This window comes from Cyprinus carpio, unplaced genomic scaffold, assembly GCF_018340385.1.
Source record: "Cyprinus carpio isolate SPL01 unplaced genomic scaffold, ASM1834038v1 S000006643, whole genome shotgun sequence".
In the NCBI taxonomy this organism is placed as follows: domain Eukaryota; kingdom Metazoa; phylum Chordata; class Actinopteri; order Cypriniformes; family Cyprinidae; genus Cyprinus; species Cyprinus carpio.
The window spans coordinates 1228193-1251192 of NW_024879270.1; the positions used below are offsets into that span (position 1 = coordinate 1228193).

Here is a 23000-nt window from a genome sequence, read left to right on the forward strand (position 1 = left end):
TGCCGTCTCCAGTGTGGATGTACCCTGTGTTCCATGGATTAAAGACTGTTTTTTTTTTTACTCGTGCCTCCTGCGTGTTTCCTAAACAGCAAACTGTGACAGAAGAACTGACCCAAAACTGTTACTTCCGTGTCTTCCCTCTTTTTTTTTTTTTTTTTTTTTTTGTTTTTCGTGTTTACCCAGTGTTTTTTGTTTCTGTTGTGCCCTTATGGATCCCCTCGCCCGCCCTGAATATATCCTCCTCCTGCTGGAGCAGGGGGAAAGATCTCTCCAGGGTCTTACAAGACTGTTCCTGGAGGTAGCTCTTTACACCAGCTACCCAGGTGACGTGCTCTGCGCGTTCTACAATGCAAGACTAAAACCTGTGTGCAGAGCACCGTCCTCCGAAGATGACCTTCAGAAGAATTTCGCCGCCTTTGTAGAGTGGATACTGGTGAGAAACAGATCTTCAAATATCTCACAAATATCCACGCCCCCCACCCGCTCCTGCCTCCTCCACCACTGTCGTTCTCTGCTATGTTGTTAAAACTGATTCCATTTAACCCGCTGCGTTTGTTCCTTCTTGACCAATATATTTAACAAAAAGCATGTCTCTGTTTCTAATTTGTTTCCGACTTCTTAAAATTTCAAGAAGTCACCTCCGTTTTAGAATGTGGAATCACTCTTTCACTACTGAACTGAGAGTGAACTGAAAAGACTTGGAAAGATTTTGTAGCATTAAAATAATGGGGTTAAGGAAATATTTAAGAGGCAGTGGGAGGGTCTTGGCTTTTGTGTTTATCGCATCTGTAATCTGGCTCCTTTTTGACATCGCAGCACTGCGGATATCCATGAATGAAGCGAATCAGGATCTCAAAGAGAGAAAGATTGTACTAAAACAGGAAAGGAGGAAAGACAATGTAGAGGATGTGTTCAAACATTCATTGCAAAAAGTAAACATAGACAAGAGAGATTTTAAAAAATAGCAACAGGTTTGAAAGGAAAGTTGATCAGGTTTACAGAAAGTGGCCAAAAGTGAGACCAGAAAATCAAACCATTGTGAACTCAAATGTGAAAGGAACAATTATTAGCATCCCTGAAAAAATAAATGAGTCAAAAACCGTTATTTATGGCAAAGTGAACAATATAACTGCAAAGATAAACAAAATAAAAGCTGCTGTTAATGGACAGACAGAAACAAATCTACACGTTAAGGCATATTTACTTACTAAAGCACTGCCTGCTGTCCAGGAGAAAATGCATCCTTCTGTGCTCAAAGAAAAGAGTGTGAAAAAAGTAAATCACATTAATGACATACTAGTGATGTCGCAAAATGAAGTACATATAGATGTGGGTTTACAAAAGAACTTGGGTAATGAATTGCTGAAACCAGCAGAGAGTGATAAACCGAAGAACATTCTTGACCATACAGTGAAAAATGTCAGTACTTTCAACAAAACGAAACCAGATATTATTAAAAAACGAAGTGGACTGAAGGACCCAGCAGAGGAGGCATTACGAGTACTGCACTCTACAAGTGTGCAGGTGAGGAGGTCAGGAGGGCATCATAAGGTTATGGCCCTAGATGTGACAGAAAGGCCCAGAGATCCGAGGGCTGTGGGACAGTTTGGCCAGCCTGCAAGAGTTCCCAGAGATAAAGAACTGGAGAGTCGAAGACGTTGGAGTGAAGGATTTTTTAATGTATTCCTGAGTGAACAGATACCAATAGACTGAGCCATCCCAGACACCAGACCTCGAATGTGAGTGTGAACCATAGATTAATTTTGTTGTTGTCTTGCAGCTCATGGCACATTTTATGTTATAGCAAGAACATGTACCACTGATACAGTATATGTGTAACAACTCCATATCATATGTTGTTTAGATGTTCAGAAAACCTTGTTCATGATGACCTGCCCAGTACCAGTGTGATCTTCTGTTTTGTGGATGAGGTTTGGTCCACTCTGCTGCGCTCGGTACACAGTGTGCTCAACAGGTCTCCTCCACACCTGCTGAAAGAGATCATTCTGGTGGATGACTGTAGCACCAAAGGTTTGAAGAATTTGCTCACAATTTAAAGAAATGATTTGAATCAAGTGAGTTCATTGACAGGGTTTACATCTAATAGTTAAAAGCTTTACACATAGCACTGAAATCCATTTTGGTTGATCCAAACTTATGATATCCATAGACATCACAGATATCCATACAGTAGGTAGTTCATTCTAAGGTACTACTTTGCTCATTTGAAATTCTGAAAAGTAAATCTTTTTCAAACTGTACTTGCTTAATCTATGGCAAAACATCACAAGTCCTAAAATAAAAATATAAGTGTGGATGTCATCATTCATTCTTTAAGAGAATTTGAAATTGAAAAGTGAAAGTGACATGACATACAGCCAAGTATGGTGACCCATACTCAGAATTCGCACTCTGCATATAATCCATCCAAAGTGCACCCACACAGCAGTGAACACACACACATTTATGTTGCAGTGCCCGGGGAGCAGTTGGGGGTTCAGTGCCTTGCTCAAGGGCACCACAGTCGTCGTATTGCCAGCCAGAGACTCAAACCCCCAACCTTAGGGTTAGGAGTCAAACGCTCTAACCATTAGGCCACGACTTCCACCTGGTATAATGGGGCACAGGGCCGTCGCAAGTGGGGTGAAAGGTGGTGACGATTATAGGGGCCCACGGCTGAGGGGGGGCCCCCGGCAATCTCGACCGTCTGGCTGAAGCCAGTCTAAAAAGACGATCAGGACAGGACAAAAAGCTTATAATTTTCACGTGTTTTTAAGCCACTTGCCAATTTAAATATTCAAAAGAGTTTAAAGCATTTAAACACAAGACGCGTAAAAGCTCAACTGGTAGCTGGTTACTCACGCGCTGTGTTCACAAGCAGGGAGCCGCGTCTCACAGACAGCAACACTGAACCGAGCTCTCATTTGCGAAGTTCTCCTCGAAGTTCCTCCTGAACCTGAACGAACAAATACAAATCGAATTTGTTTAAACAAACAGAAAAGGATGTGAAAGAGCCCAATTCAGCACCCATGGTGCTCTGGTGTTCAGGGCTCACGCAGAGAGGCGTTTCAAAACGCATGAACACTGAATTTGCCTCTTTTTGCGCTTGTACCGACAAAAACATACGAAATGTCAAAATTACCGTCTTGGAAAGTATGTTCGAAAAAACTGTCGGTTATGTCTTAAGTGAAAGTTAACAGTTGAGAAAAAAATCGGATGTATAGGCTATCATATTGGATGCATTCATTGTCTCTTAAAAGTGACCTTGCCTATTTTAGCTAATAGCTGCTGTAATGTTAATCCAAGAAAATGAAAGAAAGAAAATCACTCACTGCTCTTGACTGAATTACTTTGTAGGTTTAACAAGATTTAATGCACAGTCAAACCAACAATTATTCAGACACCAGATATAATTTTTGATATATATATTTTTTACTAGTAGGTTCAGGTCACTATAATTCATGTGAGTATAGAAAAAATAAAGTGAACTGTAACATATTATACCCAAAAAATTCTTCATACAGTGAACTACTAATGAAATTGCTAAAAAAAAAAGCCATGTTTTGCTTGCGTGTTTTTTTTCCTGAATTAATAATAATGCAACATGTTTACACCACAGGCTGAACAAAATTAAGCATTGTTTGGTAATTTGTCAACAAAGTATTGATAGTTGTGTAAATATTGTCATACTAACAGTTGTCTGAAGTTTTGGTTGATTGTAAATTCATTACATATCTTTCTATCAAAGTTATCTGAGGTTATCAAGATGAATTTGTTCTGATAGTTTAACTCTGAGTTCTTGTCATATTTTATTAACATTTTCTAAACTATAACAAATAAACTGTGATAATGTGAGAAATGTTGAAGTTGTCTGAATAAATTTTGGTTTGATTGTACATTTAATTTTTACAGTGAAGACTATGCAGTGCTATTTTACATTTAAAGAGCAGGTCAGATGGGTTTTTGAAAAATCTCTCTTTTGCAGTTTATAACGTAGCTATCCTTAAATGAAACAATCTGCAAAGTTGTTAATCAAAAAAAGTGCATGATAAATAAAGATATTGTCTCTCAAAAGAGAGAGTCGGTTCTGAATCGCCGTAACGAGTCGTTATAATTTCGACTCTTTTGCCTGTTTGCTTGTACGTCACTGGGTACACATTTGCATAATCCCTGCCTGCCCGCAAAATACGAACAGAGTCTGATCTGCCCACAAACACTTCCGCTAGTTAGTGGGTTTACATCATGTTGAGAAGACGCTGTGTTCAAGGATACTACAGAAATACAATTCGAGCCTTTTGTTGTGTGCTTGTCAATTTATCAAGAACTGCTTCTCTAATCTGGGCTTTTATCTTCATTGGCTTCTAATCTTCTTAATTTGTACTAACAAGCTCTCTGAACCACGACCTGTAAGTAGTACGATTGATACGTTAGGTGTACATTTTCAATTGAGTGCTCAAAATATATTTTTTTTGTGCCAATATGTGATGTATACCTAGTGCAGCTTTAGGTTTTCAGGTAAAGCACGATATTACTGTCTTACTGAAGTAGTTCTAAAAATTCGCAGTGAACCTAAGAATATGTCGATTATTGTAGACTGACGTTGTCTAATTACTTTGTTTAATAATAATAAAGAATGTAGTGTAGCACACAGACTTTATAATAATTGTGAAACTGCTGTTTATTGTGCTGCACTGGCAGTTACAGGGTTAATGCGGGAGAGATGAGTGATTTCGGCTGGTGCTCCTGTGATACAACTGTTCTGCGTTCTGATTAAAAGTTAAGACCAAGCGTCTTTTGTCTGTCGTTCTTCAAACATTACAGTAGACATATTTTGGTTTACAAACTGTATTGTTTCATCAGTTAGTCACGTTAGCACTCGGCTAACGTATCCACCTAGTGTTCACAGTTTAGCAGCTAAACTTTAGCTGTGGGCACGATTCGCTTGCATAAGTGTTTTTGTATATTTTTGTATAAAAATAAATTGTACACCTAATGAATTAAAAATAAAGTAAAGTAGACGTTTTTTTTGATTTTACTATACATTTCTGAACGGGTTTAAAAAAATGGTGGGAAAGGGTCATTCAAGTTAAATAAAGTTAAAGTAAAAAGTTTTGCTTTAAAATTGTCATAAAAGAGAGAAAAGTGCATCCAATTTGAAGCAGAATTTTTGAAGTTGTTAGTCCTCACATTTCTGGATTTTTGTTTCTCTGTGAGGAATTTTATTTCTGTTTCTTCTCTAGACTACCTGAAGGAACAGTTGGATGTTTATATGTCTCAGTTCTAGGGCTGGGTAAAAAAATTGATTTTTAGATTAATCGTTTTTTAAAATGTGGTCGATTCAAAATCGATTCTCAAACGCCACGAATCGATTTTTTTACCATATTTATTTCCACAAACATTGAACGTAAGATTAACGTTTAATCTAATTACTAGTCTTCTCCACTAGATGTCACCCTCTTAATAACCTATCAAGACACTAACAAATTCAACATTAGAAAAATTAAAAATTCCCCCATATAACTACACGTTCCAAGGTAAGAAGGTATCAAGGCACGTCCGAATTCAATGTTAGCTTCAGTTCCTGTTTCCTGAGATGCCTTCATCTGGCCGATTTTTGAAGGCAGCATAGATGTATCCTTCGCTGCCTTTGATATCCCACAATCCTGTGCGTTACATTCAGTGACAGTTAAGCCAAAAAAAATAAAGATGGCGTCTGAAAGTTGCGCTCGGTGGTCAGTTTGTGTGTAAATGTTTGTTTTTGATCAAAGTTTTCCACTTTTGATGTAATTTCTAGCGAGAAATTAATATTGCAGTAATGAAATATCCACTTAGTTATGACCAAAGCTCTCTATATTTAGCTGTAGATCATTTAACCTTTACACTGCCTCAGAAGCCTGTCCACAATCAGTTTCGTGAGGTGCCTTCGTGCAAAAACGCTGCCTGCAAAGTCATTGCCCTACACCGCAAAAAAACAACAAATCACACACCTAATCACTCAGATGCAGCCAAGGAGCGAGAGGCGAACCTGTCATTCAATCATTTAGTGCTTAAAATGGCAGTTTCAGGTGCTTTGTCGACGTTGATGCCAACTTCACATAAAAAGTCAGAGGTATGGAAGCAATATTTTGCAACTGCATATAAATATAATGAATTGAAGTAAAATAATAAAATGGGCAACATTAAATTGAAATGTAATTTTAATTGACATTTTCCTTGTTTCTAACTATCAGCAGAAAGGATCTGATAGTGGTGGTAATGGAGGCAGTGCACCTGTACAGGAGCAAAAATCCCTTGGTGAAGGTGACCCCCTCCCCAGCCCCACCAAAGAGGTCAAAATAATCATGTGCGCTGTTGGATCTGCTTGGGGCAGCCTATGCACCAGTGGCTACAGTAGTCTGTGCTACTGCTGCAGATAGGGCACGAGAAGAAGTTGGCAAATACAGAGAAGTTACACCTATACCTCTCTCAGAAGATCTAGTTAAGTGGTGTAAGCATGAAGGAGTGTACCCACTTTTGTCCCTCCAGGCAAAACGCTACCTTTGTGTTCCAGGGACCAGTGTCCCAGCTGAAAGAATTTTCTCCACAGCTGGAGACATTATTACAGCTCAAAGAAGTTGCCTTCTCCCAGAGCATGTTGATCAACTCATTTTCTTGCAAAAAAATTACAGTTTCCAATGAGGCAATGTTACTGTACTTTGAGCCTACTGTTAGTACTAGTGTTAAAGTGTTAGTTGTAAAAAAGTGTAATTTATGAATGTATTCATCATGTATGAATTTCTTTCTTCTGTTGAACACAAAAGTTGACTTCCATAATATTGAAGAAAAAAAAAAGTTAAATCACCAATAAGCCTGTATTAGTTGTACTACATTGTTCATAGGCTTGCAGCCTCAATGTTACAGCAAATATTGTAAAATTGTATGATTATTTTATCTTAAAAATTAAATAACTTGATCCTGTTTGTTCAAGGAATGCGACTGTTCTGACTTTTTTCAGCATACATTTTTCATCTTGCATCAAAATTGTATTGTTTTTAACATAATTGGATGCATTTGAAAATTAGAGATAGGTTCTGTTTTAATGTACCCAAGTATACCTAAAATAAAAGAGTTTAATATACAGGTTTGTGGCTCTTAATTTCTTTTTATTAATTACCCACTTGTAAACTTATGTTCACTGTTCTTTTTTATAAATATAGTATTTGTATTAAATCTATATTCATTGAGTTGATTCGAGTATAGAGAATCGAAATCGAAAATCGAATCGAGAATCGAAATCGAATCGATTTGACAGCTTGTGAATCGAAATCGAATCGATCTGGAACATCTGAATCGATACCCAGCCCTACGTCAGTTCGCTAAAGTACGAATCATCCATCTGAAAGAGAGACAAAGCCTAATCAGAGCAAGGATAGCAGGGGCCGCCGCTGCTAGAGGTACTGTACACTCCCATTCAGTTCAATTTAGTTTAGTGGCAAAGCTTCAGTCCATGGATTTGTGCTCAATTTTTATCTGTTTGGAATACATAGAATGGACATTTCTACTATAAACAATGCATATTGTTTTAGTGTTTGGCCTTATTGGTTGTTTTAGCTGATGTTGTTTTATCTGCAGGTGAAGTGTTGACATTCCTGGACTCTCACATTGAGTGTAATGTGGGGTGGCTGGAGCCACTGTTAGAAAGAATTTACCTGGACCGCAAAAAAGTGGTCTGTCCTGTTATTGAGGTCATCAGTGATAAGGACATGAGGTAAGGAAGTATATTCAGTCATGCAATTAAATAAATGTTGTGCTCCCCATTTAGTACAAGGCACAAAGTATACTATGGTGCTACTACATTACCTTAGCACATATCCATGTCCCTATGAGACTCAATATCCCTTTCCAATGTATCATTCCTCCACTGTTAAAACTTATGCACTATAATGTATTCATTTATTTTTTGTTTACGCAGTTACATGCTTGTTGATAACTTCCAAAGGGGCATTTTCAGATGGCCGCTGGTGTTTGGCTGGAGTGCGTTACCTCAGGAATATATTAGAAAGAACCACGTCAAGGATTCAGACCCCATCAGGTTAACATCGACGAAATGGCATACACAATATATATTCATTGCAAGTTGACTGATCGGATTTGCTGTCTCTAGTAATTTTATGTATAATAAGTACATCTTTCAAATTTGTACCAAAATGATGAGGTTTGTGACCGTAGTGACTCAGACACCAAAATGATTTATTTATTTGTTAAGATCTGTCCTTTGATTAGTTTAGTTGTACTTTTTACAGGTTACAAAGACAACAAGTATTTTATATTTTAGAGGGTTTTAATGAATATCCCGATTCTACTACAAACACAGTCATTCACAAGTTGTATTATCTTCGATTAAAATCTGTACGTCAACATTAAGTTTCCCCACAAATGACAGCAAATCAGATTATATTTCCCCTTGATTTTGTCAACTGAGCTTGACTGTTATTAAGCTAAAAGAAAAACAACAAATCCTTACATCATTAGGGGTCAAAGTCTTCATTAAATTCTGGACACGGCAGTTAGGGATGGTGCTGGCAGTAAGTTTTTCGAATTTTATTTGGATAAACAAACAAACGTGGCCATCAGCAGCCAATCAAAATTGAGCACCCTGTAACATTAAATCTGAATGGTGGAGCATCACAAAATTTGGCAAGTTAAAGAAAAATTGCTGAAAATTTACAAGCAATGCATAATGTAATCAGAACAAATCAAAGCATTACATCACTTGTTCACTAATGTATCCTCTCCAGTAAATGGGTGCCGTCAGTCCAAACAGCTGATAAAAGGATCATAATAAACCACAAGTAATTGACATGACTTCAGTCCATCAGTTAACATCTAGTGAAGTGAAAAGATGTGGGTTTTGGTAAACAAATAAATCAAGATGTTTTTAACTTTAGACCCTTGCATTGCATCAGGCTAAAATATGAGTACTCATAATATTGCTTTTTAAAATATCTCTGTTTTTTACAAACACACTGCTTTTCACTTCACAAGACATAATGTTTTTAACTGGAGTCATGTCGATTACTTGTGGGTTATTGTAATGTTTTTATAAGATGTTTGAACTCTCATTCTGACGGCACCCATTCACTGCAGAAGATTCATTGGTGAGCAAGTGATGAAATGCTAGATTTCTCCAAATCTGTTCCGATGAAGAATCAAACTCATCTACATCTTGGATGGCCTGAAGCTAAGTACATTTTGAGCAAATTTTAATTTTTGGAAAAATTATTGCTTTAATGTTTTTATTAAATTTGGTAAGAATCGACCACAAGGTTATTCCATATGTGTGTTTTTGCAAATGACTCTGGAGCTATAGTGGTTAAAATCTAAATTAATTTCTCTTCCAATTCCTTAAGTGTTTCTGAATCAGTTATTCATGTATTTATTTATTTATTTACGTGTAAAGTTTTCCACCATTTTGAGTAAAAAAAAAAAAAAAAAAAAAAAAATATTCACCAACTTGAGATGCCCCTAACAATCAAAACAATTTTGATAATTTGCTAACACTTTACAAAAAGGTTAATGTTAATTAATACATTAACTAATATTAACTAAAAAAAATTAGCAATACATTTGTTACAGTATTTATTCATCTTTATTAACATTAATTAAAAAAGTACAACTGTTCATTGTTAGTTCATGTTAGCTCAGGTCCAATAATTAATATGAACAGATAAAACTTTTTTAGTTCATGTTAACTGATGTAGTTATTTAATGTTAACAAATGGAACCTTATTATAAAATGTTACCGATGTTGCGGACATATAGGCAAATATATTTGTGTCACCACAAATCTTGTGAATCTTATGTTGTAAATGCAGTGTCCAAAGTTCACACATGCACAACTAGATATTCTGAGTACACGTTAAATTTCATGAATTTGCTCAGAGGGTAACAGCAGTTTCTAAAATACCAACCATTTTATATCAATAGGAATGACAAGAGATGAAGGCCGTAATACTAACATTGTCCACCAGAGAGAGCCACAGGATAAGAAATCCTTTTAGTTCTCGTAGATTAAAATCTGTGTACATTGTTCAACAGGTTGACTATATGATATATCTATGTTATTTTAATATAGTTTGATAATTTAATATAGTCAATGTAACAAAAAAAAGGTCTTCAAAAAGCTTACAGTAAAAAAAAAAAAAAAAAAAGTACTGTGAACAACTGATTCCTATGGAAAGGTGAACAAACCAGGGCGTAACCACCATAGACATTGACATTGATCACAATAATTAGAAATGGCCAAATTGTCTGCCCCAGTATTGGAAATTTTTGCACTGAATTCTGTTTGTTGTTAGAATGAAAAATGTTTAAAAGTTAAATTTTTAGCCTGGTCTGCCCCAGTGTTGCAGACATGGAACAAACATGAATGGAACATCATTATTGTGTGAGTGTATAATTTGTATTCATGTTTAAGCAGATACACACTAACAATTATAGGTTATAATGCATTTATGTTGTAAATATGTAATATATATCTCTAAACCGCAGTTAAAGGTGACAGTGTTTTGTTGTTTTTCTTTTCTTGCACAGGTGTCCTGTTATGGCAGGGGGGTCTTTTCTCTATAGACAAGAGCTATTTCTATGAGCTGGGGGCATATGACCCAGGCCTGGATGTCTGGGGTGGGGAAAACATGGAAATCTCTTTCAATGTAAATAAGTCAAATGTTCAGACATTTTTCCCCGGTTTTACAGACAAGGCTTAAGCCTAGTCTCAGACTGAAATGTAAGTCTGAACTGTTTCAACTGAAAGAAACTTGCACTGACTGATGTTAAAATATAACAGTGCCTTTGTTTTGTCTCAAGATGCGCACCAGTAATGTTTTTTCTAAGGCATGTTAATAAAAATTACTTACATGTCCTAACTGAACTCATACCTGTCAACATTTGGATACAGAAATCCGGGAGACTCCAGGGGGCGAGGTGGTTGGGGGTGGGGGGTTTGGGGGGGCCGGGTCTCGACAGATGGGGGTTGGGTTTGGGGCGTGTCAGAGGCAAGTTAAATACACATAATACATAATACATAATTATTAATAAAAAAAATTGTGATAATGAGACTTATTCATGTTTCTCTTTTATTTATCTTTATTATAACAAATTTTATATTACATAAAAGGAAAGACTGTGGTGCATGTGGAACATGTAACAAGAAATTTCATGTACTTGTACATGCAAACACCTTCATGTTAAATACATGAAGTACAGTACTTCATGTATTTAACATGAAGGTGTTTCCTAGTGTTTCTTACATCCAGAATTATAATTGTAAGTAGCAGACTTTGCTGCTATAAGTACCCCTCTGGAGGGAGTGATAAAGTTTGAAATCGCGGGTGTGCCCCTTTGTGCCTCCACAGCACGATTGTGCCGTTGGGATTTATTGTGCTGCGTTACGTCGTTTTTCCCACCGTGTCTGAAATCAGTGCGACATACTTTGCAAAAAGCGTGGGAATTATCAATGCTGCTTTGTGATAAGAAATTAAATTCCTCCGACCAGCTGTTGTTATATTTGCAGCTATATTTATTTTTTTTGCCGTAGCATCACCTGAGCTTTCTAATGCCATTTTTAGTGACGCTTGATTTAAATTCCCCCGTCTACCTGCACAGATATCAACTGCGCAACAGAGCTGTAGGTTGCCAGGTTGAGGTCACAAATAGGTTAAAAATTGTATGATGTATCTATTGTGTGAATAGGATACGTTTCATACAAGATCTGGCAACTGGACAACCTTGGAATAATGTATTGATGTGATTATTCATATTATGAGGTAGGGCCATACAAATTATGGGAGTTTCCCGGGAGAAATAACAAAACAGGAGGGGGGCGGGAGATGGGTGTGACATACGGGGCACTCCCGGGAAAAACGGGAGTGTTGACAGGTATTACTGAACTACGGCCTAATCCTGGCTTAGTCTAAGCCCATCTGTGAAACCAGACCTTTAACTTTTAATGTACACACAGTGTTAGGATGTTGTGTGAGAGTCAATGAGAGTCAAAAGCATCTTCCCTTTAGTAAATAAAGCTTACATACATTTTGGGCAAACAGAATAATGTCTCAGCTTTTTGTTAATAGTTTATGGACCTTAAATAATAATAATAATACAAAAAAAATACATTTGATACAAGTCCTTTTTTGAGCTTTTATTGAGCCATACTGAAATAATTGTTCACTAGTGGCAACAGGTAATGTGTTATTTGTGCTGTAGATCTGGATGTGTGGTGGCGAGATTGAAATCATCCCCTGTTCACGTGTCGGCCACATCTTCCGTGGTGATAACCCTTACAATTTCCCCAAAAATCGTGTGAAGACAGTCGAAAGAAACTTGGCCAGGGTTGCAGAGGTGTGGCTGGATGAATATAAAGAGCTCTTTTATGGCCATGGTTACCACCACCTGCTGGACAAAACTGAGATAGGAAATCTGACAGAACAGATTGAGCTGAGAAAAAAACTTAAGTGTAAAAGCTTTAAATGGTACTTGGAGAATGTCTACCCAGATCTGGACGCCCCTCTGGTTAAAGCAGAAGGACTGGTAGGTAGAAAAAAAAAAACTTTATACCACTATCACTTCAAAAAGATATTTCATTCACTGAATACACCTAATACTTCTATGTTACTAATCTTACAAACATAAAGGGCTTTTTTTTTCTTTCAGATTTTCAATGTTGGAACCAGAAAATGTTTGTTATTTCACAATGATATTTAATTTTTTTGATAAATGTGATATCACAAATAAGGTAAATCCAAATAAGATGTTTTATTTATGTGGATATTCTATTTTGCTGCATAATCTTTCTGTTTTTCTCATGCCTTGCACAGTCAACACTTCAGCTACACCTGGTTAAGGATGCTTCGACAGAACACTTCCTGTTTGGCTCCTAAGGAAAAACAGATTATCATGGAACCATGTGACATCACTAAGCCACATCTCCGCTGGATGCACAAGTCTAAAGGTTTGGTAAGTACAGCGCAAAATCTAATCTATAGGGATAGTACCATTGATAGGTCCATTAATAAATGGTGTGAATGGTGGGACAGGAAATATTAAATATTATCCAAATATAATTGTTCCAAATGTTTTAAAGGGGTCATATGATGCGATTTAAAATTTTCCTTTCTCTTTTGAGTGTTACGAGCTCTTTGGACTAAAGTCTCAAATACAAAGAGATATTCTTTATCAAAGTTAAGACTCTGCCACGCCCCCCTAAAATGGCTCATTCAAACACGCCCCCACATGTCTACATCACTGTGGAAATATTTGCGTAATGCAGCGCAAATGCAGGTTTCAGTAACAGCCATGATGCAGCCATGTCTGGGAGATGCTGTGTGTATCTAGGCGAAAGCAAAAGTACTTTACTTGGCCTTCCGAAAGTAGATGCATTTAGGAATCTTTAAGATTACTTACAACAGCAACGCATTTTATGGATGAGCGTTCCGTGAACCTAGGAGAGGAGGTAATTATGACTTTGCTACGACAATCTGGCGCTTCTGAATCAGCTACTAAGTATGTTTTGTTATTAGTATAAGTATTTGCTATAGACTGTTCAAATGCAGAGTTTTGCACATCGTGTGTGTGTGTGCGTGCGTGTGTGTGTGTGTGAGAGAGAGAGAGAGAGAGAGAGAGAGAGAGAGAGACAGGGTCACACACACTGGAGTCAGTCTTAACCGTCCATGGCTTGTGTACTGCAAACACATGCGAGCTTTATCATTTTGTCTGTCACGCGATTCTGTTCCCCTTTCTGGCTTGAACTGATGGTAAAACTAAGGTTATTATTAATTGTCTTTACATTTTAATTTGAAAGATGAAGCTCGCGATTATGGAAAGGGGCGTTAAATTTCCGACTTCTGAGTGCTTGCGGTGTTCGGCCAATTACAATGCACTGGGTCAGTTGTCCAATCAGAGCAGACTGAGCTTGTCAGAAGGAGGGACTTTGTAGAAAACTACTCGTTTTTAAGAGAGGCGGGGCATAGAGGACCTACAATAATGTATGGTATTTGAAAAAAAATAATGTGTTTTTTGAACGTTAAAACAAATCAACACATTCATATACACAAAAAACACAAAATAACTATCTTTAAAATTGATTACTTCAATCAATTTTTTAACAGAAATTGGATCACTTGCTTCTCCCATGGTTAATGTTAAGCCTAATTTAAATAAAGGACACTGAACTGACACTGTAAGCCCATACATAAACTGTTCTTTGCTTTTACAAAATTTTATGTGAATTACAGTATTGTTGAAGAATTGTTTTCATCAAAAGCTGTTTTGTTCAACAAAACATGTAGGCAGTAAGGTATGTGTGGTTGTGCATAAGGTGGCAAGAATACGTTTGTGAACCTTTTAAAAATATCTGTATTTCTGCGTTGATTACTCATAAAATGTAGTCTGATCTTTAATTCACAAATTATAGATAAATGGGATCTGACTACATTAATAACACTCAAATTTACATCGTATTTGCATTGAATACATTGAGTAATGATTCACAGTGCAGAGTGGAGACAGTAAGTGAAATCTTGGATTTAGTAACTTGTAGGTCCTCCTTTAGCAGTAAAACCTCCACATCTAAGTTATGAAGACTTTTGACCAATTATTTTTGGGATTTCTCCCCACAAATCTGTTTCGGTTTATTAATATTGTCTTGATATATGCCACAGCATCATTCAGCCACCCTTTATTTGTTATTACTTGTGTGATTTGGGTCCATGTCGTGTTTGCATCACCCAGCCTCTCTGAAGCTCATTAACTCCTGACATTCTCCTGTAAAATGTCTTGGTACACCTTATAAGAAGGAGGTTCTAAGACATAGTTCCGGCCATAAACAATGCTGACCCACTAGGCATCATGTCAAGTCAAGTCACCTTTATTTGTATAGCGCTTTATATAATATTGATTGTGTCAAAGCAGCTTTACAGTATAAAACAGGAAAAAAAAACAGGCCAGGTCTGCCCTAAAAAACCCATCCAAATTGGGCCGTGAAACCTGTTATTCTGCGGGCACCACTTAGACATCCAGCCATTGAGTGACGACAGTCTGCTGTGTCTCTCATCAGCACGGTAAGCAGGGAGGGGACCAGAGCATATTACAGTGTTTGACATCATACTTGCAAGTTCACACACCTCTTTAATGTTATTTTTAGTGACCTCTGACTGGCGAAGTCGAACATCATTTAATGCCGACGTGAATAACATGTAGGAACCATTAGTCTTTGGGATTTCAAATGGATTAAGTTTGCAAAGATTAAATTTAAAGGCACTGACAGAAAGGCACCAGGAGTGGAGCCTGCGTCTAAATTTACTTAACACTGAAAACCTCACCAAGACTGGACACGGAAAGGACTGACAGATTGATAGGTCTTTCTTGATTCTGTGGGTGGTGGTGCATGGCCATAACCCATCTCCCGCTAGGCCTGCCACATAAGTGTTCAGTACCCTCGTGCAGCAAAGCAGTGTGAAACCATGAAACCAAACAGTCCGAAACTCCGTCCAACAGTCATCACAGTTGGGAAGAGGTTTTGAAGTTGCGGGGTTGAGCTCATTTTTTCTCTAAACAAAACATGCATTTTTGACAAAAAGTTTAACTTTTGTCTCAGCTGCCCACGGAACATTTTCCCAGAAGTGTTGTGGAACATCCATGTGGTCTTGGGCAAACATATATGAGATGCCTCTTCCCTCTCCTCCCTCTCTCTCTCTCTCTCTCTCTCTCTCTATCTCTCTCTCTCGTCTAATCTACTATTCTCTATATATATATATATATATAATATATATATATATAATATATAAATATATTATATATTCTTTTTGGGCAGCAGTGGTTTTTCTATTTCTTGTCTTGAACATCACTGGACAGCATTCTTCACCGTCTTTCTGATAGTTTACACATGAAAAAAAAAGTATTCTGCAAATTGTAGAGTTTTCAGGGGGTCTTTTGCTGTAGCAGCAGTCCAGAATTTCTACAGCAACAATTTGCAGACTTTTTAATGTGGGATTCTTGAACACCCAGGTCTTTAGCAATGCTTCCCATAGCCTTTCCCATCTTTGTGTATCTCTCTGATGTATTTTAAGCTATTTGGATCAACGCAAGGTTCACATTAACCCATCTTTAAAAACAGCAGATTTGTCAGTAGCTTTATTTAAAAAGCAGGGCACCTGTGCAGCCCACACTTCCAGTTTTATTAACTGACTTAGCTTGAATTTGGCTTTTGGACAAATCATAACACAGAGTTTCACTTACTTTTTCCAGCCTGGAAAATATATATATATATATACGGAGCATGTGATGATAGAGGGTCATTCCCGACCCATCTGTCTGGAAGCTGGAGTTAAAGCTGACAGCATCTTCCTTACGGACTGTGATCCATTCAATAATTTTCAAAAATGGCAGTTTACAACACTACTACGCTGAGTGAGATGCTCCAGAATATTACTACTCACGTATTGTCCACAAAAACTTTCACCTCTGGATTTGCAATTTTTTGTTTGGTTGTTTTTTTAATATGTGTGGTTTGATGAAAGGGTTTGGTCCATTTAATGTCCACTTAATGCACATTGTGTAATACAGATGTGATTTTGTTGTTTGATTTTTGACATTCTGAATCATAAGGGTGTTGGGGTTCACATCAGAGAATCAGGTCTTCTCTTTTGGGTAATCCAGGTTGTTGTATTTACATACTTCTGGTATGGATATCAAATGATACATAGGGTTTTTTTTCACAATAAAAACCATTTTGAAATGCCCTTATAATATTTTTCACGATAAAGTTCCTGTTGCTTGTTAACACAAGCATTTCATTTTTATGTTCAATCAAGTCATTATGAAATTAGACTTTACTATCGTATTGTGACATATTACCAAATGAAACAGTTTATCGAACAAGAAAACATGTATATTGTATTGTTGAAATGTTAGCAATGCATATACCTATAAGTGCCACCTATTGACCAGGGACGATCCTATCTCCAATGGCGTGGCAGAAGGTTTCCTGCATGTTCTGTCATTTTTTGTGCACTACTGTGAATAAACCTTCAGCTATTGCAGTTTAAAGTATTTCATTCTGATTAATAAATTCCTATCTAAAATAAAAACTCTACTTTATTATGACCTTGAATTTAGATTGGAATGCAAATGAATTAATAGTCATATGATAATTTATTGACATATTTGATCATCTAATTTAACCCCTTCACTTTAGATTGTGCTCATTATTTCAGATTCAAAGACTCATCTTTGTATGTGGTTCTTACGATCACAAACTAAAGTGGGTGTAAAAAAAGACCCCCCTCCCCCCCCCCCATGGTGTTTTTTTATGTGGTAAAACACCATGTCGGAAAAGAAAAATTACCACAGCTGATCACAGTTGAAAGTGCCATTGAAAAGGTGATTAGCTACAAGTGATTGAGTTTACAAGTAATTTACAAGTCACTGCTGTGGGTGTTCATTTTGGATGGGTTAAATGCAGAGCACGAATTCTGAATATGGTCACCATACTTGGGCTGTATGTCACGTCACTTAGTAGGGGGGCTGAACCTTTTTCCAAGTCAGTGATTTTTTTAAAAAATAATAATCAGAATCAGAAAGAGCTTTATTGCCAAGTATGCTTGCGCATACAAGGAATTTATTTTAGTGACATAAGCTTCCAGTACACAGAGACAACAATACACAGTCAAAAAAAAATAATAATAATAGTAAATAAAAAATCCCTTGCAAATAAATAAGTGTATAAACAATTGTGCCTATAAATGATAATGGAATAGGAATTGAGTAAGATGCAGGATGTACTAGATGGGCGGGGTAACAAATAAATATAAGGATATTGTACATTTTTATTGATAAGTGGGGGGGAACCCTTTAACTGTTCATGAGGTAGATTGCCTGGGGAAGAAACTGTTCTTGTGTCTGACTTGTCCTGGTATTTGCGGCTCTGAAGCGCCCGGCCAGATGGCTAAAGTTCAAAGATTGGGTAACTTGGATGTGAGGGATCCCAGAGTGAGGAAAAATGGCTCAGAAAATCACTCTGTTATCCCTCACATCCAAGTTAAACCCCATCTTTGAACTTTGCATGTTACAGTTCTTGAAGGGTGGTGCAGGGGAGTACCAATAACCCTTTCAGCAGTCTGAACTGTTCTCTGTAGTCTTCTGTGATGTCTGATTTTGTAGCTGAACCAAACCAGACAGTTATTGAAGTGCAGAGTACAGACTCAATGACGGCTGAGTAGAACATGTTTCAGCTGTTCCTGTGGCAGGTTAAACTTCCTCAGCTGGCGAAGGGAAGTACAATCCCCCTAATGGTTAGAAAGTCGGACTCACGATCCAAGGGTTGTGAGTCGAGTCTCGGGCCGGCAGGAATCATGGGTGGGGGGGAGTGCATGTACAGTTCTCTCTCCACCTTCAATATGACTTAGGTGCCCTTGAGCAAGGCATCGAACCCCCAACTGCTCCCCGGGCGCCGCAGCATAAAATGGCTGCCCCACTGCTCCGGGTGTGTGTTCACTGCTCTGTGTGTGTGCACTTCGGATGGGTTAAATGCAGAGCACGAATTCTGAGTATGGGTCACCATACTTGGCTGAATGTCACGTCACTTTCACTTTCACTTTCACCTTTGTTGGGCCTTTTTCACAATGGAGTCAATGTGATTGTCCCACTTCAGGTCCTGAGAGATGGTGGTTCCCAGGAATCTGAATGACTCCCCCTGCAGTCACAGTGCTGTTCATGATGGTGAGTGGGGGGAGAGCAGGGGTTTCTTCTGAAAGTCCACGATCAGCTCCACTGTTTTTAAATGTGTTTCAGCTCCAGGTTGTTAAGACTGCACCAGACAGCCAGCTGCTCAACTCTGTGTCTTTAAGCAGACTCGTCACCATCCTGAATGAGGCCAACGACTGTGTGGTGTGTCGTCTTGCAAACTCAGGAGCTTGACCAGAAGGGTCTTCCAGAGGACGCAGTCGTCGGTGTACAGGGAGAAGAGCAGTGGGGAGAGAAACGCAGCCCTGAGGGGCACCCGTGTTGGTGGAGTGGCTGTTTGGACATGAATTATGCCACAGTCTCACTAGATGTTGCCTATCTGTCAGAGACAAGATGGTGATCCACTGACCAGATAGCGATTCGGAAAACAGAGAGCTGTGTCATTTTTGGTCTCGAGGGCTTTTGGGATGATGGTGTTGAAAGTCGCGCTAAAGTCCACAAACAGGATCCTCACATAAGTCCCTGGTTTTTCCAGCGGATGTTGCAGGATGAAGTTCCATCCCATGTTGATTTGCATCACCCAAGGATATGTTTGCCTCGGTAAGCAAACGGCAGGGGGTCCAGACCGGGTCCAGTGTGTCCTTAAGATTAAGCCTTGGAGAACCAGTTTTTCAAACGACTTCATGACGACCAGATGTTAGAGCCACAGGTCTGTAGCGTTAAGTCTGTAATCTCTGGGTTTCTTTGGAACGGGGATGATGGTGGAGCGTATTGAAATGAGAGAACGGCACTTCACACAACTCCAGATTGACTCTGTTGAGATCTGTGAAAAAGATGGGGGCCAGTGGGTCAGCACAGGTTTTCAAACACGGCGGTATAACGCCACTGGGCTGGTGCTTTCTTCTTTTGTTTCCTGACGACCTGGCGCACATCATCTTCACAGATTGGACGAGCAGGAGCTGTGGAATGAGGGGGATTGCAGGAGGTGTAATGGTTGTTGTAGAGAGATGGTCAGAATGGGTGTTGGGGTTTTCAATCTACAATAAAACTCCATTCAGGTCATTAGCAAGTCCGTTGATTTGCCTCAGTGCAGGGGCGGATGGTGTCTGGTAGTTAGTGATGGCTCTCATTTCTCTTCCACACGGCACTGGAGTAATTGGAAGTAAACTGGTCTGCCAACTGTTTAACGTAGGTCTTTTTAGGTCTGCTCTATCCTCCAATCCTGGTCGGGCAGCAGCTTCAAAACCACTCCGAAATCAAGTGAGGTCAAAACAAGCTTGTAAATCGTGCTTTTTGTTTCCGCTGGTCCCTCTCTTCACATTCCTTACTACAGGTTAGCAGATTTAAGTTTCGTCTGGTAGTTTGGGATAAGATGAACCCGACAGTAGGCATGCCACGACCGCCCCACAGGAGAGGATAGTGGGGACATACAGCAGCAGGGAGGTGCTATGCATCCTTGTATGGTGGCGATGAATCAGTGAGATCGCCTAGTATACGCGTCTATGGGGGAACCGTAGGAACGCAGTGACGCCTGTCTGTGTTTGGGCAAGTTCACGGGAGAGGACTTGGCGTTATTACAGTCACCGAGAAATTATTAAAACGGAGGTCCGGGTGTTGTTGGTTGTCTCTGTGATCTGATCAGCGTAGTTTATGTAAAGCCAGAATGTTGTTGGGGCGTGAAATTATCTTTCACTTAGTATGTTCTAAGTTACACTGAGTAAAATACAGGTGGAAAAATTAAAATAAAACTGTTCAGCTTCATTTCAGGCATGCAAAGCTAACAAAAAATGTGCTTATTTTACAGGGGGTGATACTTGTTATACCCACTGTATACTACTTACAGTAAAGGCTCCCTCCCCACCCCCGCTGCTTGCTCTTATCCTAAAATTACTTGTTAGCGACACAGAGAGCTTAACACATAAAGCACTGAGTAAAGTATGGTGTAGCCCAAGTCACTGACCACGTACTATGTTCAAAGAAATTAACCAATCTTCCTTTGGCTAATAGTATTACCTTAATCATAATTCCTGCCATGGATTCCAATTCGCAAAAAAAACGAAAAAAAAAGTAACAAACATTGGAAATATCGCAGATGTAAGAATTAACCTATTTAAAATTGGTTGATGCATGTCTAAATGGAAATCCCCCTTTATAAACCTGTACATTCTAAGTTCACCTTTTCACTTTTCACAATTTAGCTTGGAAGCACTAAAAAATCTCAGCTGGCATGCCCCATTGCTTCCCCCAAAAACTGGACTGTCAATGGTAGCCACAATCAGTGTGAAACCCTCTTTTTAACCCTCTGGTATTGTCTATTTGGGATTCACACTTGTGTTGTTTGATGTCAAAAGCGGCCGGACACCTGAAATGTAACTTTTTATTTTATTTTCAGTGAAATCAAATGTAATATATTTTTGTTCAGTAATATTTCTTTCTTTTTTTGAGAGAGAGAGAGAGAGAGAGAGAGAGAGACGCTTTCTTATCTAAAGCAATTCTACAAATGAGGACAATAAAAGCAGTCACTACTGACAAAAAGAGCAGCAGTATATTAGTGCAAACACAGTCTCGGCTAGCCTAGCTTTTATAGCAATAGTTTGTAGCAAGGTTTTCTATTTACGAATATTTAGCAGACGCCTTTATCCAAAGCGACTTACAAATGAGACAATGGAAGCAATCAAAACAACAAAAAAGAGCAAATGATATATATGCAATAAGTCTCAGTTAGCTTAAACGCAGTACACATAGCAAGGGGTTTAAATAATATAATAAATAAAAAGAAAAACAGATAGAATAGAAAAATAATAGAGCAAACTAGTTTTAGAGGTCTTTTTTTATAATTGTATAATAAATGAAAGAAAAGAAAATAGATAGAGATACAAAAAGATTTTGTGGATTTACATCTAGCAGATTTTTTTAAAGATTAAATTAGAATAGTGAGTGCTAAGTTAGATGGTCAAATAAAGATAGAAGAGATGTGTTTTAAGCTGATTCTTGAAGATGGCTAAGGACTCAGCTGCTCAGGATGAGTTTGGCCAGGTCATTCCACCAGGAGGGAACATTTAATTTAAAGTCCGTAAAAGTGACTTTGTGCTTCTTTGGGGATGGCACAATCAAAGCGGCGTTCACAGCTTCTAGGGGCACATAAGTCTGAAGTAATGAATTTGGGTAAAGGGTGCAAGAGCAGTGGTGGTTTTGTATGCAAACATCAATGCCTTGATGAGCAGCTATTGTGGCAGTGCAAATTGATAAACAGAAGGTGTGACGTGTATTCTTTTCGGCTCTTTAAAAATTAATCTTGCTGCCGCATTCTGGATTAATTATGGGATTTGATAGAACTGGATGGAAGACCGCAAATGAACCCCTTGTTCCCAAGCCTTGTTCTGTCCAGGCTAGACTATTGCAGTGCTTTTTGGCAGGTCTTCCAGCCAAGAAGGGGGGGATCTCTGGCGAGGGGAGGCCTGATGGCGCCCCTGCGGAACCACTCGTCCAGATGGCTGTGGGGTGGTTCCTCGGGAAGAGACCATTTCAAGCCCAAGTCTTCAACGGCCTTCGAGGAGAACACGGATAAGTTTGGGGTGTCCCCACTGAGTTTCACATGGTGGGCTCTGATCAGTCAGGGGGCGCGGTCTGGGAGCCGACAAACTCCCTGCGTCCTAGGCTGTTAAAGACATGCTGTCATCTAGCAGCTCTTCATCACTCCCAGCAAACAAGATCAGGTCACTCGCGGCAGCAGAGGGACGCAGATCAGGCTGCGTGAAGAGGCGGGGAATCCCTCTGGGTGGAGAAAGTGAGGTAAGCTAACTCTCATCCCAGCGCTGCACTCTTCTGCCCTGCTGTTTCTCTTCAGAAAAGAATGCAAAATTTTCCCAGCGCAAAGAGAGGAGAGATTCAAATTTTCGCAATGAGAACTGAAGTTTAGCGAGGCTGGTCAGCGTGGGGTTTCCCCAGACACGCGACGCACTTGCCGTGACCGTCATCAGCATGCAGGGGTGCCCTGCACGAGCTGTAGATGGGAACCATTGCATCAGCGCCATGGAAATTTGCTCAGAAATTTGCTTTTTATCTCACTGGATGGTGGCAGGAAAAAGTGTTGTTTTGCGCAGGAACCAGCAGTTGGGGTTCCGCTTGCAATGGTGTCAATGGCGAGGGAGGCAGTTTAGGGTGAGATCAGTGAAGTAGTGGTCACTGAAGGAGAAGAAATCTGAAACCGTGGGGGCCCCCTTAAAATAGCCAGAGGCCCCAAATCATTCTGGCGGGCTTTGCCGATGGCCATGCAGTTTCAC

At 38.9% G+C, this 23000-nt stretch overlaps 1 protein-coding gene and 1 pseudogene across 1 annotated transcript in view; both read left to right on the forward strand.

Annotated features, from left to right (window-relative positions):
- The first annotated feature begins 208 nt into the window (after positions 1–208).
- Positions 209–19117, forward strand: LOC109091231 (annotated as a pseudogene).
- Positions 19118–21714: 2597 nt separating this feature from the next.
- Positions 21715–23000, forward strand: part of LOC109063450 (nicastrin-like) — a 14252-nt gene continuing 12966 nt past the window's right edge. Inside the window, exons 1-3 of the mRNA XM_042755148.1 lie at positions 21715–21753; positions 22134–22315; positions 22401–22509. Coding sequence (XP_042611082.1) covers positions 21715–21753; positions 22134–22315; positions 22401–22509 — 330 coding nt within the window. The remainder of the gene's footprint in view (positions 21754–22133; positions 22316–22400; positions 22510–23000) is intronic.